Below are 17,998 nucleotides of genomic sequence, written 5' to 3'. Positions count from 1 at the left end.
ATCACTAGCACACGAGTTGAGGTTTACAACCTATCGTGTTGACATTATTTGATTTCTGTGCTGTTCCAATTGAGTTAATTATGCATGTGAGTCCTATGAGTTCTCATTTGAATGTATAAAAGGCGAGGACCTTGATCAATGAAAAGTACGTTGATAGGAAAAGCTGAGCTGCTTAACTACTTGGAAGACATGGTGGGCAGCTATGCTACCATAAGGCAAGAAATCAAGACTAAGAAAGTTCGGTCTATATGAGTTTGAATTTGTCGTGAACTTTGGTTTTGACAAATTCACATGGATAGGAACACATACACCGTTTAAATCTAAGGTTGTGTTTGTTTTTTTAAAAAATCCTCTTCTAACCTCTTAGTGCTGCGCGGCGCAGCACACGCGCAGCACTTTTAAATTCGCAGCAGTTTGATTTTTAGAAGGCTTCGGGCTTAAAAACCTCTTCCCGTCCTCTTCCCCACGCAGCATTGGGCTTACCTCTTCTCAACACTTCTAAACCTAATAACAAAAAAAAAGAAACGGACAAAACCACAGCCGCAAGTCGTTCATTCTTTCTTGGCGTCGAACGTGTTGAAGACCGGAAGAATTTTGCTCGCCGTCGCTGCTGCTGCTGGTCGCCGTCGCTGCTGCTGCTGCTCGCCGCTCCCTGCTGCTGCTCGCCGCTCCCTGCTGCTGGTGGTCGCCGATTTCACTGCCCATCCTCCATCTGCCTTCGTCTTCAACATCACATCACACAGGTTTGTTTTTTTTTTTTTTTTTTTTTGTCCAGATTTCTTAATTGACTTTGAAAGTGTGAAATAAAATTGAAGCTGTGAAATATGATTGAAGAAAGAAGCTGTGAAATAAGCTTTGAAGCTGTGAAATAAGATGATAATCTCATGATTTTAATGGTTTCATAAGGGCATAATTGACCTTTTTTTTACAGATCCACCATAGAGAGAAGTTTTTGTTTTGTTATAATTCTAGCAGTTAGAGATATTGCAAGCATAAATTGAGTTAAAATTCTGATTTAGTGCTTTGTTATAATTCTAGGAGTTTGTGTTTTGTTCTTTAATTAGAGCCATGATTTATGTTTAGGTTCATGAATTTTTGTGTTGAATTGTTATGAATGTTGGGTACAATCATAATCCTTGCTGAAATCATATACTTATATTGTGAAATCATAAACTCGTATATTAGTTTATATGCTGAAATCATTAGCTCAAATGGTTTTTTTAAACTTATTTGTTGAATTGTTATCACTTGTATTTCTTGAATGGAGATCAAGTTTATGCTTCTTTTCAAGTTTGTGCTTAAATTGTTGAATATGCTAAACGTATTTGTTGATTATGTTGAAATATGATTAATCTTTTTTGCTAAAGTATGTATTTTATATTTTTTTTGTTATTAGCGATGGGAGATAAACATACATGGACCAATGAGCAAACAAAATGCTTATTGCTCACTTGTATTGAAGAAGTGCAAACCGTGGGTAGAAAAGGTTTGAGTTTGCACAAACAATCATGGTACAAGTTAGGAACAACCATTAAGGAAAAATATGGCGTGGATTTGAGTCAACGACAATTAAAAAACGCCTATGATAACCTTAAAGCCAAATACACAGGATGGTTGTACTTAAAAAATAAAACTGGAAACCTTTACAATCCCCAAACAAATACTTTTAATTTAACAAATGAGGAGTGGGAGGACTTTAAAAAGGTATATATACACACACATATTTATATGTATTTTGTTTATATAGTTGCCAATTCTTATATTACTTTTGTTACATTGATTGCGTTTAGGGACATCCGAAAGCCGCTTCTTTGAAAACCGTCCCATTATTGTTTCCAGAGCTTTGTGCAGAACTCTTTGATGGAAACAGTGCATCTGGTAATCTCAGTTATGCCACATCCCAAACACCATCGGGACATGGATCATCTTCTTTCAATGTCGCACCACTACATCTTATGGACGCCCCTTCTATTAACATAGATGAGGATGATTTCTTTTCCAATCATACTAGTGAGCATTTTACTCAGCATTCACCTTCTGCTGCTTCACCTTCTGCTGCTTCACCTTCTGCTACTTCACCTTCTGGTAACCCCAACAAAAGGGCCAAACCCTCAACTCCTAGACCTAGAGCTCCTAGTGCCTCACCTGATCCACCTTCTTCTGCCTCGCCTAAAGCTTCTATTACTGCTGATGATTTAGCATTGGAGATGCAAAAAGCTCTACGTCATTTGACTCAAGGGCCAACAATTCCCCAATGTTTAGAGAAGCTTGAGTTGCTCGAGTTAGACCCAATAGACCCTCTACGATTTGCTGCGTATCACATTTTTGGAGGGACCATGAGTATGAGAGAGATGTGGGTAAAATTGCCTAATGATCCACGAATATTAAGAGGATGGATCGAGATGACAGCTACAAGTTTGGGAGTTTTAAAGGATGGAAAGATCGTTCGTTGACTTTATATGTTTGAGTTGTTTAGGTTTTAATTGCATGTTTTGGAACTATATGGTTATGTTTTTTGGTTATTTCTACTTGAATGTTATTTTTAGTATTTGGTACTTGAGATTTATGTTATGTTATTTGGTACTTGAAATTTATGTTATGTTTTTTGGTACTTGAAATTTATGTTATGTTTTTTGGTACTTGAAATTTATGTTATGTTTTTTGGCACTTGAAATTTATTTTATATTTTTTTGTACTTGAGATTTATGTTATGTTTTTATCTTATGTTATGTTATGTTTTGTTGATTAATAGGTTTGTAATGGATCACGACAAAAAGATATTACTCATAATTCTTATGTACTTGTACGTCCGCTACTTTTGGAAGAGAGGTGTCAAACGAGTGCGGGACAACGATTCGGAAATGACGGGACATGAATTTACGTTAGAGTTACTTCACCGTAATCCTCTACAATGTCTTGAAGTGCTACGTATGTCCCGTGAATCATTTGTTCGGCTATGTGCTCATTTTAGAGTACACTACGCGTTAAAGGATAGCAAACATGTGTCGGTTGAGGAGAAGATGGCTATGTTTTTGATGATGATCGGTCATAACCAACGTTATGTGATTATCAAGCGGAGATTTCAACACTCAAAGCAAACAATTCATAAGTTTTTTCATGAAGTGTTGGACAAAATGTTGCTTTTCGCACATGACATTATAGTGCCAACTTCTTTTAATCCGAATCCAAATATTCCGGGACATAATAGGAGGCTACGACGGGTGTTCAAGGGAGCAGTTGGTGCACTTGATGGCACTTTGATACATGCTGTTGTCCCTGCAAACAAACGGGATTTATATAGAAGTAGGGGAAAAGGCGATTGTTACCAAAACGTATTGGCAATATGTGACTTCAACATGATGTTTACGTTTGTTGTGGCCGGTTGGGAAGGGATAGCACACGATTCTAGAATTTTATCAGAAGCATTAGCAAATCCACATGCACCATTCCCGCTCCCACCACCAGGTAAATTTATGGTTATTTAAATAGTTTTATCTTAGCTTGAAAAATAAATGACTTTTTTTTTTTTTTTTGCTTTTTTACAGATAAATATTATCTTTGTGATGCCGCCTATGCAAACATTCGAGGTTTTATGGCACCGTACCGTAATGTAAGGTATTGGCTTGGAGATTTCCGTCGAAGACGTGCATTAACGAATAAAGAAAAATTTAACCATGCACATGCAAAACTTCGGAATGTCATTGAGCGGGCTTTTGGTGTCTTGAAAGCACGATTCCCTATATTGAAGAGGATGGCACCATTCTCGTTGGTTACACAACGAAACATAACCCTAGCATGTTTTGCGCTTCATAATTTTATAAGAAGAGAGGGACTACGTGATGAGTTTTTTGCACGATATGATGAACCAAATGTCTCGGTTCGGAATAACAATGCAGTCGTTGATAATGATGAAGATGAGATTCCAACACATGGTACTGCATCGGACCGTGAATATATGACCCAGTTACGGGATGAAATTGCCGAGCAATTGATGCAAAATATGGAATGAAAATTATTAAAGTTTGGTTCTATGAATTTTATTTAAAAATGTTATTATAAGACTAATTTGGTTGTTTGAATTTTATTTCAATGTTTTAAAACTACTATTATTAAATTTTTGGTATTAAAAAACTATCTTCGGTTTATTAAATTAGTTTATTTTAAATTTTTTAATATCTGCAGCAGTCTGCAGATGTTAAAAAAACAAACATGCTTCTCATTACAGTCTGCAGCACTTTGGTCCACCTCTTCTGCTGCAGAGGACCGCAGAGGTGGTCCGCAGACTTCAGACAGTTTCACTTCGGAAAAACAAACAACACCTAAGTGTCATAAGATTTCCTCCTTCATGAAAATGAGTGTGAGGAAATGCTTTCACTAAGAAAGATTTTAAGAAGATAGTGGTTGTAAAATTGCATTCTCGAATTCGATTATGGTTACGGTATCCCTTTCCATAATTTGAATAGTGAGGTTTGGCAATTGTTTACACACACATATGAACTATCTAAGGCAAATGTGTATAAGTTCAAGAAGCCTTGATAAAAGATTATCAAAACACTAAGTATTAGAAACATGAACTTAAGAAATTCAATAAGCATTGTTTTTCTGAAAGTTAAGATGTTTCTGAATACATGTCAAAGCTAGTGGGAGCATAAGTGTTATGTTTTATAATAATCATCATGATAGTGGGAGCATAAATGTTATGATTGTGTGATTATTAAGGCACGTATTACAAGTTGGCAATATTAATTATAGAAAACAAGAGTTATACCTTGCAAAGTCGTAAGGGTTGTAAAGTTGTTTTGCTATAATTAAGGGAGAGAATATTATGCTTCATTTCAAATCTAAAGGCTTAGGTTGAGAAATGTTAATAAATTTAGTCAAGGGTACATAGTGTGTTCTTAAAATTTCGATTATGATTACGACATTCCTCTTCACAATTCGAATTTTCAGAACATAGCAAATAAAACATTATGCGTTGTGTCCCATACGCTTCGGGTATAGGATCGATTGCAAATGTTTTAATGTTTGACCATTCTAAAATTTTCCAAATGTCAAGCGCATTTAGAGGGAAAAGGGACTAGAATTGGTTTTGACTAAAATAATTAAACAACTATCAAAGGACAATCCAAAGTTCGCCGAGGATTGGTCGCTTGTGAGTAGTTGGAAGTATAGTATTGGAAAATATGGAAATGTTTCCATATTGGATGGACCACATCGACATTATTATGAATGGATAAGATTCTATTAAGAATAAGTTGTCATATGGGAAATATGAAAATGTGTCCATATTGGGAATTGAATATTGAAAAACTATGACTAGATTAAAAACTTTTATGCAAAAGGATGTTCAAAGGAATGTACTTTGAGTGAGAGACATCATATCTAAGGAATTGTATTGTAACAATTTCCGATAGAGGACTTTGTAATATCATTGGCAATAGTCTTTGTGACTTTGGTGCAGTGATATTACGAAAGGATCATTGCATAAAATGTTAGAATCTAGCATATTCTATAAGTAGCAAGAATTTGATATTCTTTCACTTATGGAAAAAGGATTTGGATTTGTGAAATGAGAATGATTGGAAATGTGCTCAATTTGGTATATTTCACAAAGTAAGAACCATAGGTAAACATTGTGTGCATGCTAGGAGCATGGGACAAGTGTAATAATTCAAGTAAGAAGTTGATTACCCGAAACGACAAATAATGAGTAATCGATATGGTGATAAATAAAAGGTGTTTTATTTATGCTCAAAGGGTTGAGGCCATATGGGATTAGTATTATTCTTGTGTTTCACTTTGCATCTTTTGACTTCCAGAATAATTGAGTTTATTAAGAATAATCGAATTATTCAAACGGACCACAGTTAGTCATACGTTGAAGTAGGTATGAATGAAGACTGTGTTGGGGTGCAAAGTTATTCATTCATGACTTTGTAAATGTTTGACTTTTGTAAAACCCACTTGCATGTGGTGCTTTAGCCTTTAGACCCATTTGTTAGAGAGTGAGAGAGAGAGACATGTAAACACCTCTATAAATAGTGGGTTCATACCACTTGTAGAGGTGTGCTTGAGAGATGTAGAAGTGAGTGTGTAAGTGTGTGTTAATTATGTAGTCTAGATCTAGATCTTTTTTGTAACACCATATACATTCAATATATCTCTTAAACACCCAAATCACCATGTTCAATTGTGCAAACTTTAATTCCGCATGCCAAACCATGTTCTTTTGTCACTACAATTGGTATCAGAGCTTGGTTTTCACGATCAACGTGACTTTTGAAGAACGATTCTCGGTTTGGCAATTTTTGTCGCAACTTGAACAATTTTGGTGAGTCTCTCTCTATGATCTCTCGTAATATTTGGATTCGTGCTTTGCGTTCTTGATTTTTGATCGTTTTGATTCATTGGATCTAATTCGTTTCAAACCTCATTGTTGATCCAATCAATTTTTGTTTAGATCAAATTCAAACAAAAAACAAAATAAAATTTACTATTCATCTTCCGTGATCCAAAGTCTCAATATTACTGTTCATGATTTGTTGAAGCCCAATCAATGATCGATATATGATTGATAACTTTGAGGCCAAAAATCTCGATCCATTACTGTTCATTCAACCAGATTGAAGCCCAAACTTGTAATCCAACTGATAGATTCGATGTATCTTATTGTATTCGCATATCCGACATCTATTTTCTTGTTCTAGCAAATCGATAATCACGATCTTGTATGTTGAATCGAAAGTCGATTGTATCAAATCGGTTTCGTTGATGGATATTAATCATTGTTTTTCTCTCGATTTATCTAGTCTTGAATCGATCTGATTGCCTTTGATATTGATACTTTATCGATCATTCATAATCAGTTGTTCTTCAGCTCTTAATCTCGACTTCTCATTGTATTTTTCTCGATCGATGTTGAATGTATATTTGATAATGAGTGTCGATTTCTTATGATTTGGAATATGATGAACTCGATTTTATACAAGTTCTAGTGAAGAAGTCGGAAATTGATCTTTTGATTTTGATGAAATTGTTGATCAAGAACACCTGAATGTGTGAAGAACTGTTGAAGGAACACATTTTGATCTAAAATTGTTCTGAAAAGTTATCAATTTGTTGTTTGTTGACTGAAGAACTGAAAGTCAAAACAAAAAGTCCAAATTGTTGTTCTTGGTTCAACTTGTACACACGCTTCACTGAGTTGTACAATTGGATTATCATCGTGTGATTCTGAGTTTGGTTTGTTAGTCTGAAATCGAGATTTGATTGTTCGTATGGGAAGATGATTTCGATTGTTGATGAACGAAGGGCTATCGTATGGTTTAATGGATATGTGATAATCAAGTGGTTGATCTAGAAATGCGAATTTGATTTTGAAAATCGATTAATTGGTTTGAATGCCAAGAATATTCGCATCTGGGTCTCAAAAATTAATGTTCGTATTTGATCACTTGGGTTCGCATATGAAATCAGTTGAGTTCGCATCTGGATCTTCATTGAGTTCGCATATGAGGTTAATTGATTTTGATTTCGCAAGCTTGGAGTCGGAGATCTGGATTGTGTTCGCATCTATAGAATGCGAAGAGAAATTAAATGTGATATTCAGTTCGCATTTGGTGAGACAAGTATGTGCTTGATGATTTTTGGTTGGTTCGCATTTGAAATCAGTGGGTTTCGCATCTGGGTTCGCATCTGGGTTTCTCAAACAACTGAAATGTGAATCTCAGACAACTGATTAATTTCTGAGTTAATGCCAATGAAGACAACTGAAATACGAATGAACTCAAAGACGGATGGATACAAGATACGAAAGAGGTGTGAATGAAAATGCGAAGTGTTTACTGTATAAATGCGAATTGGGGAAGAAAGCTAATAGTTTCGCATTTGGTCCCTCATCTTTTCATGAAATAATTCAAATGGACTAACTTCGCAAATGGGGTTATAAAATGACAAAAATGCAGAATTTTCATTTCGCATCCCTGCAGTTTTTGCAAGATGGCAAATTTTACCCAGTTTCGCATTTGGGGTAAATTTTTTGAGAAATTGGAATATTTTCAAATCTGGTCCCTACAGTTTGTGCGAATTTACACATTCTACCCAGTTTCGCAAATGAGAGTGTGTTTCACATATTTGGCTGTTTTGGGCACAACGGGTCACTGCAGAATTTTGAAATTGATAATTTCTACCCATTTTTGAGAAATTTTGTCAAAGGCGATCCGTGAACGATGATAAAAATTCATTATTTTTTGGGTTTTCCAGATTGAAGCACAAAGTTTATGTCACATGTTAAGGGGGAGTTTTAACATGAAAAATTCCGAATAGAGCACAAATTGAAGAGTCATGGAAGAATTGAAGATTGAAGTTCGTTTCGACATGTGTCACCTTTGAGGCTCGAACCGCGTAGTGCTTGATTTTGGAAGATTTGAAGTGGGTCATTCATTCCTAACTTTGAGGGGGAGAATGTTGGGGTGCAAAGTTATTCATTCATGACTTTGTAAATGTTTGACTTTTGTAAAACCCACTTGCATGTGGTGCTTTAGCCTTTAGACCCATTTGTTAGAGAGTGAGAGAGAGACATGTAAACACCTCTATAAATAGTGGGTTCATACCACTTGTAGAGGTGTGCTTGAGAGATGTAGAAGTGAGTGTGTAAGTGTGTGTTAATTATGTAGTCTAGATCTAGATCTTTTTTGTAACACCATATACATTCAATATATCTCTTAAACACCCAAATTACCATGTTCAATTGTGCAAACTTTAATTCCGCATGCCAAACCATGTTCTTTTGTCACTACAGACTGTCGTGAATTGGTGTGTGGATTGTCTAAAAGAGTATTAGACATAAACAAATGTTTGTTGCAACGTTCATGAGTGCTTATGAATATAAATTTGAGCATTGGATTAAACCCACGCTCACTTGGATCACTCCATGAATTGCATCATGAGTGATTGGTGAGACGATAACATCTTATATTCTTGAACCCGAGATGTGTGAGTTGTATCTTGCCAATCGGTTGCACATTGATAATATGTAAACGCACTAGTAACTTGGTGTTATAAAACATATTGTTGTGTGTGATTCGGTGAGTGAGTGCAAGCAAGCATTGTATCAAAGTTTATCCGTTCCTTTTATCCAAAGTAGGATAAAAGCGATATCTTTGGGCCCCTCGATGATTTAGTGATGACAAACGTAAATGCTCGGCCGGGCTAGGGCTAATTTGATTTGTTCAATTAGTCAGTCGTCATAAATCGGGAATCGAGATATAGTACAAAGAGAATGATTTGAAATCATATCTCATATGATATCTAGAATGGAGGAATATATGATCCCTTATCTAAGGACACGCGTATATGATATGATCAGAGTTGACAGCGGCTTTGGAAAGCTACGATTGCAGATCAGGATCTGAAGTCATACACAGAATAGTTATTAGACTTATCCAAGTGGGAGACTGTTGGATTAGTGTCTAAGTCCATAACTATTTTGGTATGTACTTGACCCGATGGTGCACGGTCCTTTTGGGTTTGCCTTCACCAAAGCAACTTGATAGGATGAATTATGGAGAGAAAGGATTAAATATGATTTATTAATATATTATGAGAATAATATATTAAAGGAGAAATCATATTGTTTAATTAATATTAGTCAAGAATTAATTGGTAATTAGTTTTGTGACTAAAAGAGATTAATTAAACTTAAGGGACTGGAATTGTAATTATAAGATAATTGCAATTTGGGCCATGGATTGCCTTTTATTATAAGGTGGACGAATTCTATGGGGGAAGCCCATATGAAATCGTCCAAGGCCTTAAGGAAAGGGCTCCATGGGTTGCTTAGGGCTTAAGCATCCAAATTAGGGTTTCCTTGTTAGATAACCCTAATTGCCTCCTATATAAAGAGATCCCTTATGACCAAAAACGTGGCTAAGGCTTATCCTAGGGTTTCACACGTTTTAGGGCAGCCTCCATCCTCTATCCTCTTCATCCTCTTGCTTATGGTGTCTGTGAACCATTAGAGGAGTGACAATTGTGACTCTAAGCTTTCTAAAGTCAATACAAGGAGATTTGAGATTGTTATTGCTACATAACAATCAAGGTATGATCTTAAAACTAATTTCATGTTAATATGATTACTTGAATGCTAGATCTAGGGTTTATAGTCTTGGATAACTTGCATGTACAATAGAGAAACCTAGATCCAAGCATTAGGGTTTGTATGAGCACATAGGATGTTCTTAGGACCAAAACCCATCACATCAATGACTATAAATAACTCTGAACGACTTTTTTACGTTTGTCCTAAAGAGGTATGTGGGTTATCCTTCTTTGAATTAATATTGATTTACACAATATACGTCATGTTTTTTATCTTAAATTTTCAGGGACCACAGTCTGGGTTTATCTGTTGAGTTGACAAAGCAAAAGACAATAATTCGGTGATAATCAGTAACTTATTTCGATCGAAGAAGAAACTTGAAACCCAAAATATGCACTTGAAGATAACGTTAATTTGTAGTTAGATTTTCTTTTTTGGAATCATTGTGTACAAGTTGTAAGCTTTATGTTCATCAACTAAGTTTCCCTTCTGTAACGCTTATTAATCTTTGTAATATGTAATGTTTTCTTGTTTGTCAGTATTACTATGGTACTTGTAAATTATGTTTATTTCTAACAAATATTAGGGAAATAATAATATTTTTCATTACACCCTGCAAATTAATTACAAGCACATTGACAATAAAACTGCAATCAAAGGGTGTATTATTTCCCATTATGATGGAGGGGGAAGAAGGTGCACAATTTGCGTCTGGTAGACAATCTGTCAGCTCGATAATATATCTGAATCATATAAGGTAATTCATGGACGTTCGAATGACGTGATGCTGCAATAGCATGACCGTAAGCTATACCTAAACTGTGCCATTTCCCTCATGAATATGTATGACGATTCATATTAACAATACAAGTTTTTTTTTAAAATAAAAAACTCGATAAATGTCAGATGGAAGTAGAGATGGGATCTCTGGCGGGATCTTTGCTGCTTGCCACTTAACAGATTTTTGCATCCTTTATGAAGCACCATTTCAGCATATGGGGTGAGTACGGTAGTCAAACTCGCTGAAAAGTAAATATGATCAAATAAGGTTCTTGTATAGGTATTTAAATAAATTTAATATTTCACCCGATATTTTACCTGCCATTAAAATGCGTTCATCAAAAGTCCGTTGAATGTAGTCATGAATTGCCTCGGTAAACATTATTATCGGTACATTGCGTCGATTTACCGGTAACACAAAAAAATTGGGGAACATAAATGTTAACTACTTTCCAACGGATGTTAGGGAAATAGACTCTTGCCCATTTCACATGACGGATGTTGGCAAGCATCTAGAACAAAAAAATTAGGTCAGCCGATGGAAGTTTTATTCAAAATCAGACACAGTATACGAGTTGGATGTCATCTAGAACAAAGGTTGTAATGTTTTGCCAGAGACACCACTTGTACGCATATACTCGAACATACTTTTAGAAGTATACCCATGATAACATTAGGGAATACATGCTCTATGCAAGAATTAACGACATCGTCCATATTTGTTATGAACGATACTTCCTTCCCTTGTCTCAAAGCTTCTCTTAACCTCATAAAGAACCAGGTATAACAATAGAGAATATTTTCCATGGCCAGGCCAAATGCTATAGGAATGGTCTGGTTGTTTCCGTCGATATCAACCGCTATAAAACATTGTTTTTAGGTGCTCTCACTAAAAGGGATACTACCTATGAAGATGATAGACAAAAGGTAGTCTATGAATGAATGAACATGTATTTTTTAGGAACAAAAATAAATTAATTTAAATGTAGAAACATTATATATTTTAAAGAAACAACAGAAAAGTGCAAAAAACAAATATACCACCCATCCAATAGCCACAAAACAAGCTTCGAAACGATTTATCAAACCAGTTTTGATATGAGTGTAAATATGCGTGTTAGTTCGTCTAAGGTTGTGAAAATAAACATGCATCTTGTTAAAATTTTCTTCATACCGAATCTTCGTGACTCATTTTAAAGTAGTTTTACAAAAGATAACTACAAATTACTTGATTGAAGATAACGTTCTAAACATTTTTTTGTAAAAATAATCGTTTATAAGGCTTAGATTAGCTCAATTAACCAAAAAAAATTGTTAGTTAATAAAATCCCAAACACCTCTGATCATGTAATTTCTAGAAAAAATTGGAATGCGTTGACAGCTTATGCGGCTAAACAACAAGTAGGCTTGCTCTCACCTGTTTTCCAAGTTCAGAACTGTTTTATCCTCTCTCCCCACTCCCACCCCAACCAACGGCCACCACCACGGTCACCGTCGTCTTTGCCCGGGCCTCCTAACATGGCCACAGCGGCCGTCTCGCTTCTTCAGTTTTCTCGAATTTCTCGCCGCTTCTCTCTATTTCCTTTCCTCCGCCCTCCTCGCTCGTCCTCTATTAGCCTTAGACGCAGCTGCAAACCTCGGCTATGCTTCAGCTTCTTCCGTGCAGATTCGCCGCGACATTTTTCAGTCACTGCATCGAGCTCTCCAGGTATACATTAGTGTTCGTAGTTATTGTTAATTTTTCGTCTTGGCATTTCATCAAACACTTGTCCTTCATTTTGAATAGTTTCTTTTTTTGCTATCTGGTATGAGTATACTCCACATGTGCGACCTCTTAGTCAAAATTGTTGCTTTTTCAAATGCAAAAATGATATAGAATCGGTTGCACGTTCATCTGTCTTTTCTGTAGTGTTTGTTGTAGTCAAAATTTATGCTTGAGATCCAAAATTCGAAACTATATCATTTTCTCTGTTTCACGCTTAACAAAGAGAGTGCTTTGCATTAAAATCAGTCTTTTGATGTCCATAGAAAAACTAATGAAGATAACAAAGTCAGAAAATTTGGTAAGTAGGAAATTTGAATGATATGTGTAGTATAAACGAACCACCATTGCTGGTGGTGAGGAAGGACCTTCAAGTAACTTAAATACTGTTAGCTTGAATCAATGGCAGGTAAGAATCATTCCATGTATTTTGGCAATCTTAAGTTTCTATTGAAATCAAGATGCTTTCTTCCCCTTTTATCTTTTTCCAATATATATGTATGCAAGAGAAGTTCTATATATATCTTACAATCTACTTTCTTCTTTAAAAAGCCCCTGTAGATTGGAAGAATCATGATACAACAGGCGATGAAACATATGATGTCATAGTAGTAGGAGGTGGACATGCAGGCTGTGAAGCTGCTCTTGCCTCTGCTCGTTTAGGGGCAAAAACTCTTCTTCTAACAATCAATATTGATCGAATTGCATGGCAGGTTACTTTTTTTTTATAACCTATAATTATATTCTTCATTATCTTATTAAAAATAATAACAATGCAATTTCCAAATAATCATTTCATTTCTCAAATCTCACCATTACAAGTTTGATACAGCCCTGCAACCCAGCAGTTGGTGGACTTGCAAAGTCTCAGCTAGTACATGAAGTGGACGCATTAGGTGGTGAAATTGGAAAGATGGCTGATAGGTAAATTTTACGGTTTTACCCCTCCACTAAATAGACATGACACATATTTTTCACTTGTATCTTTATTGATATTTCAGGTGTTATCTACAAAAACGTGTTCTTAACATCTCTAGAGGCCCTGCTGTTAGAGCATTGCGTGCTCAAACAGATAAAAGAGAATATGCAATCGAGATGAAAAAGATTGTTGAAAGGCTAGTTTACTTAAACTTTTGTGTAAATTACATTTTTGGTCCCTGAGTATAGCATTCTTTTGCGATTTTGGTCCCAAAAGTAGTCATAATACTTAGAACATGGACCAAAAACATTACAAAACCTCAAACAATGACCAAAAATACAATCTACTCTAAACTTTTTTATCAAAACTTTAATGAAAAAAAGATTAATTTTTATCCTACCCTTTTGTTTTGTGTTTTCAGCACTCCAAACTTATCCATTAGGGAGGCAATGGTGACAGATCTTTTAATGGGAACAAATGATGATGTAAAAGGTGTTAAAACATTTTTCGGGATGAATTTCTATTCAAAATCTGTTGTTCTTACAACTGGCACTTTCATGAGTGGAAAAGTTTGGGTTGGAAGAACTTCAATGGCTGCAGGAAGAGCTGGTGAATCAGCTTCACATGGTCTCACTGAACACTTACAATCACTTGGATTTGAAACTGATCGATTAAAAACTGGAACACCTGCAAGAGTTGACTCACGTACAGTTGACTTTTCTGTGTTGGAGCCTCAACATGGTGATGAAGAGGTTCTTGCATTTTTGTCACTGTGCGTATTACTTTATATAAATTTGATGAAAACATGAATTATACAAAACTGATAATAATAATTTTTTTTCTTCTTTTTTGTTGATCATTCAGTTGTTAATAATACTAATATGATTGGGTGATGAACAGGTGAATTGGTTTAGTTTTGATCCTGATTACCACATTGAAAGGGAACAAATGTGTTGTTATCTTACACGTACAACAGAAGTGACACATCAGCTTATAAGAGATAATTTACATGAAACTCCAACTTATGGAGGATGGGTTGAAGCAAAAGGACCTCGATATTGTCCCTCAATTGAGGATAAGGTTATAATGTTTTTTTTTTAAAAAAAAAAAAATCTTATTTATAGCCTTTGTTTAAATCATCTGTTTTTATTCTCAGATTGTAAGATTCCAAGATAAGGATTCCCATCAAATTTTCCTTGAACCAGAAGGTCGAAGTGTTCCTGATCTTTATGTTCAGGTCTCTTAAATAATCAATTTCTGAAATGGGATTTTATTTATTTATTTATTTAATCAAATTTGATTTTTTTTACTTAAAAAAAAAATCTTGTAGGGTTTTTCAACTGGATTACCAGAAAGATTACAGTTACCACTTTTGAGAACATTACCAGGTTTAGAGAAATGTTCAATGTTGAGACCTGCATATGCTGTAGAATATGATTACTTGCCAGCTCATCAATGTGCCAGGTCACTTATGACAAAGAAAATCCAAGGACTTTTTTTCTCAGGTCAAATTAATGGAACAACAGGTTATGAAGAAGCTGCTGCTCAGGTTTCTCTTCTTCCTTTTGCTTTTTCTTTTCGTATAATGGAATCAGAAAAGGAATGGAATCAACCATTCCATTCCACTATTCTTGACATTGATTTAATTCTTTTAATTCCAATCTTCATAGGGAATTGTTTCCGGAATAAATGCAGCTAGACATTCAGATGGAAAACCTCTTATTGTTCTTGAAAGAGAAAGCAGTTACATAGGCACATTAATCGATGATCTTGTCACAAAAGATCTTCGTGAGCCTTATCGCATGCTCACAAGGTAATAACTCATTTTTTTTTAATTAAATGTTTAATTCAGTTTTCTTATTATAATTTTTTTATTTTCTCTTCAGTCGATCAGAATACAGATTGATTCTCAGATCTGATAATGCTGATAGCCGTTTGACTCCTTTAGGGCGTGAAATTGGTTTAATAAATGATAAAAGATGGACATCTTATCAAGGAAAACAAGCTCGGATTTTAGAGGAGAAAAAAAGATTAAAAACTGTTCGTGTCACAAGTAAGACTAAAAAGTATATATTTGAGTAAATTACACGAATGGTCCCTATGGTTTGGGGTAATTTGTGCGTTTGGTCCCTAACTTATTTTTTTAACTCGGAAGGTCCCTATTCTTTGTTTTTGTTACGCGCTTGGTCCCTAATGTTTGTTTTTGTTACGTGTTTTGTCCCTATCTTATCTAAAAAGACTATTATTTAAATAGGGAAAAATGGTGGGGTAGGTAAGGTAAGGTGAGAGGGTAGGGTTGGGGGTGTGTTTATTTAAATAAATTAAAAAATCAAGGGAAAAATAGTTTTTTTTAGGTAAGATAGGGACAAAGTGCGTAACAAAAACAAACAGTAGGGACCTTCCGAGTTTAAAAATTAAGTTAGAGACCAAACGCGCAAATTACCCTAAACCATAGGGACCATTCGTGTATATTTTTTTTAAAGAACATTTAAAAAAACAAAAAGTTATGTTACAGGCGAAGAATTAGCAGCTGAAGTGTCGTGTTTATCTGGTCAACCGGTCAAAGATCATTCAACACTTGAAGGGCTTCTGAAAAAGCCACATATTGAATACAAAGTGTTGGAAAAACATGGTTTTGGAAATAATGAATTATCAAGAATAGAAAAAGAATGCATTGAGATTGATATCAAATATGAAGGCTTAATCGCACGCCAACATAGCCAACTGCAACAGGTTAAGTCCTAAGTTTCAATTTTGTCCCTGACTTTTGTGGTTTTGGCAATTTAAGTCCTCTTAGTTGACTTCAGAATTTGACTTTTTTCGATTTGGTTTCAGATGGTTCACAGACAACATAAACCTCTTCCAGCTGATTTGGATTATAATTCCATGAACACTTTATCACATGAAGCACGTGAAAAGCTCTCAAAGGTTATTAATTATTTAATTAATCAGTTTCTAATATTTATAAAAAAAAAAAAATTATATGTTTTGAGATTTGGTTTTGTTTTTTTTAAGGTGAGGCCACAAACGATTGGTCAAGCAAGTAGAGTTGGTGGGGTCAGCCCTGCTGACATCACAGCACTTCTTATCATCATGGAGTCTAATCGTAGGAAAGCTCAAGAACTAAAAAAACACCAGATCTTGGCTTCTGTTATTTCTGGAGATTCTACATAAATTCTATTATAAAAATGAGATATTTCATTTTTCAACATTGTGCAAGAGGGCAAGTTGGTAATTTTGACAAGACATTGAAATAGTGAAATGTGAATATAATGTATAATGTAGTTATTTACTTTCATCAAACATTGCAAGATATATCGAGATACTGTTTATGTAGGAGAATCAGATGCATTCAGATAAGGGTTTCAGAATTCAGAGATTATTGCATTAGTTTTGTATGTCTTAAAATATCATCTCGATGTTTGCTAATTGGATTTTGTGTAGTGACAATGATAAAATTGCGAGCTACTCACTAAAGTCACTTCACATAGGTGTCGTGTTTTAATGTTTTTATGTAATTTCTAACAATATTATAATTTTTTTTAATGTGTGGAAACGAGGCAGAGTTTAGAAAATTATGCTTTTTTGAGCTTCAAGAACCAATTTACGAAATTTTAAATGGCTTTGAAAAGTGTGGTAGTTAACGATCTTATGTACTTTTATACTCACATTCTAGATTTTCTGAGTAAATATGTATTAGGGGATGTTTTCAAAAAAGTCTCAATATTTTGGGCAAATTTTTGATGAAGTCCTAAATTTTATTTTTTTACTAAAAAGGTCTGGACTTTTTTATTCAAAGAATAAAATTTAGGGCTTTATTAAAAATTTGCCCAAAATATTGAAACTTTTCGGAAGATATCCCATATGTAAAGATATGTTGCTCATTCTTACAAATTACACATGAATAAAAGTATATGGTTAACGTATTGGTGTATGTTCTTAAACATATTGAAGCCATTGCAATATGAAATTTTTAATAATTCATTGGCTTAAAGAAATCAGTTTGGAATGTCTTGTTATCATGAAACTTGAGAAATTTTGAATCCAGGGTTGATGTATAACGGAAAGAGAAAAGTTAATATTATGCACCTTGAATCACACGGGGCAATAACATTTACCCGTGTAAATGGATCTATACCGATGAACATTATATTTTTTTCTAAGAAAGTAAATATTTTAATGGGAAATGATTTACGAGGGTAATATACTTTATTTTTTAGGTTTTTTTTTTTTTTTTTTTTTTTTTTTTTTTTTTTTTTTTGTATACGATTGACCATCACCTTGTTAAATGTGTTCAAATGTTACCATTGTCACCGGTTATCTTAGGTGACAATGATAACATTGGAACACATTTACAAAGTTTGATGGTTAACTGTATATATTTTTTTGCCTAAAAATGAAAAGTTCAATACCCTCTTATGTCAAATTTTCATTCTTT

The 17,998-nt window shown here is 34.6% G+C and overlaps 2 protein-coding genes across 2 annotated transcripts; both read left to right on the top strand.

The window, feature by feature from the left end:
- Positions 1-680: 680 nt before the first annotated feature.
- On the top strand, positions 681-4,064 carry LOC145094905 (uncharacterized). The gene is made up of 3 exons (XM_079032888.1): positions 681-743; positions 2,753-3,465; positions 3,546-4,064. The coding sequence occupies exons 2-3, from the start codon at positions 2,760-2,762 to the stop codon at positions 4,007-4,009; spliced, it is 1,170 nt and encodes a 389-aa protein (XP_078889014.1). The 5' UTR covers positions 681-743; positions 2,753-2,759; the 3' UTR covers positions 4,010-4,064.
- Positions 4,065-12,254: 8,190 nt separating this feature from the next.
- LOC145093984 (glucose-inhibited division family A protein) lies at positions 12,255-16,942 on the top strand. Its single transcript, XM_079032237.1, has 13 exons — positions 12,255-12,587; positions 13,194-13,354; positions 13,474-13,565; positions 13,643-13,756; positions 13,982-14,312; positions 14,461-14,640; positions 14,717-14,797; positions 14,891-15,109; positions 15,231-15,373; positions 15,447-15,613; positions 16,076-16,293; positions 16,396-16,488; positions 16,576-16,942. Exons 1-13 carry the CDS (start codon positions 12,398-12,400, stop codon positions 16,732-16,734), a joined length of 2,148 nt encoding a protein of 715 aa, XP_078888363.1. The 5' UTR covers positions 12,255-12,397; the 3' UTR covers positions 16,735-16,942.
- Positions 16,943-17,998: the final 1,056 nt, after the last annotated feature.

The sequence above is a fragment of the Lactuca serriola genome, chromosome 3 (assembly GCF_051521515.1).
Source record: "Lactuca serriola cultivar US96UC23 chromosome 3, Lser_US96UC23_V15, whole genome shotgun sequence".
Lineage (NCBI taxonomy): Eukaryota > Viridiplantae > Streptophyta > Magnoliopsida > Asterales > Asteraceae > Lactuca > Lactuca serriola.
The sequence above is the reverse complement of the archived record's forward strand: the minus strand, read 5'-3'. Positions and strand labels throughout refer to the sequence as shown.

Coding starts and splice junctions, on each gene's coding strand:
- LOC145094905 (XM_079032888.1), top strand. CDS start 2,760: ATGGATCACGACAAAAAGATATTACTCATAATTCTTATGTACTTGTAC. Junction 3,466..3,545: donor ATTCCCGCTCCCACCACCAG/GTAAATTTATGG, acceptor GCTTTTTTACAG/ATAAATATTATCTTTGTGAT.
- LOC145093984 (XM_079032237.1), top strand. CDS start 12,398: ATGGCCACAGCGGCCGTCTCGCTTCTTCAGTTTTCTCGAATTTCTCGC. Junction 15,374..15,446: donor CCTTATCGCATGCTCACAAG/GTAATAACTCAT, acceptor TTTTCTCTTCAG/TCGATCAGAATACAGATTGA. Junction 16,294..16,395: donor AACATAGCCAACTGCAACAG/GTTAAGTCCTAA, acceptor ATTTGGTTTCAG/ATGGTTCACAGACAACATAA.